The 1,241-nt window shown below is 44.3% G+C and overlaps 1 protein-coding gene across 1 annotated transcript in view; it reads left to right on the forward strand.

Annotated features, from left to right (window-relative positions):
* Positions 1 to 10: 10 nt before the first annotated feature.
* The window catches only part of LOC107593185 (kelch-like protein 30), a 7,624-nt gene continuing 6,393 nt past the window's right edge, over positions 11 to 1,241 (forward strand). The window contains exons 1-2 of the mRNA XM_016282796.1: positions 11 to 245; positions 634 to 1,231. Of these exons, the coding sequence (XP_016138282.1) occupies positions 699 to 1,231 (533 nt within the window). The 5' untranslated portion in view covers positions 11 to 245; positions 634 to 698. The remainder of the gene's footprint in view (positions 246 to 633; positions 1,232 to 1,241) is intronic.

A 1,241-nucleotide genomic window follows, 5' to 3' on the forward strand; every position in this document is an offset into this window, starting at 1 on the left:
ACAGAAAGTTGTGTGTATCTCTTTAAGAGCAGGTGGGAGCTTAACAGTACTATTTAGATTCTGAGTATAGCCCCCCCCCCCCAGAATGACTGGCCTAAAAATAGCAGTGTGAAAGACAAGCATGCTGTCCTAGTGACTCTGCAAAAGACAGAGTGTCCCCCATCTTAGACAGCAGCAACAGAAAAGTCTGCCTTCTAAACAAGAACTGTGAATAATGTATGATTTCTGCTTTCATTCACGAGCAGGTAAGTTCAGTTCATGTTTTGTTGTGTTATAAAGAATTGTTTAACATCCACTGTTGTTTTGCCAGTGATGTGTTTTGTGTGCAAATTCTCTCTCAGGCAAAGAAATGAATCTTGAATGGTAATAAATTTCATTCTCAGAATTATACTCTCCCAGTGTGCAGATATGTTGTCTTTGGCAAGAACCTGTTTTTAACTCCGGCGATAATCGTCTGATAATTTGACTGATATTGATGTGCTAACATGACTTCATTCTCTTCCAATTTGTTTCTGAAATGTTCTGTTACCAAGCAGAAAGGCTGAAAATGAGAGGCTCCACATTGCTATGATCATGAATGTCGCAATCGGATTGCATGTGACTGATTATACCCATTTGTCTTGTCCTATGTAGGTAAACACTGAAAACATCTGTTGGCTGGCCCTGAATGCATTAAGGCCATAGGTCAAAGTGTCGTCATGGTGCGTAATATAGACGATCTAGACTTCTGCCTCTCTTCCCATCCCCAGAGCATCTTAGAGGGCCTGCGCTCCCTCTGTTCTCAACCCAAACTTGTGGATGTCACCTTGAGCGCTGGTGGACAAGATTTCCCCTGTCACCGGGGAATCCTTGCACTCTGCAGCCACTACTTCCGTTCCATGCTCTCAGGAGATTTTGTGGAGAGCATTGCTGCTCGTGTCGAGTTTCATGATGTAGATCCCAATGTGTTGTCATCCTTGTTGGACTTTGCTTATACGGGGAAACTCACCATCAATAAAAACAATGTTGAGGGACTCATCTGCACATCCAGCCAGCTCCAGTTCCACACCATCCGTACTGTATGCAGTCGATATTTGCAGCACCAGATAGATGCCACAAACTGCTTGGGAATCCTTGAGTTTGGCGAGATCCATGGCTGCCCTGAAATTGTCGCCAAAGCATGGAGCTTCCTCCTTGAAAACTTTGAGGCAGTGCAACAACATGAGGAGTTCTTGATGCTGGAGAAAGACAGGCTGGTGGCC

This window comes from Sinocyclocheilus grahami, unplaced genomic scaffold (genome assembly GCF_001515645.1).
Source record: "Sinocyclocheilus grahami isolate Dianchi unplaced genomic scaffold, SAMN03320097.WGS_v1.1 scaffold166.1, whole genome shotgun sequence".
NCBI classification, from domain to species: Eukaryota; Metazoa; Chordata; class Actinopteri; order Cypriniformes; family Cyprinidae; genus Sinocyclocheilus; species Sinocyclocheilus grahami.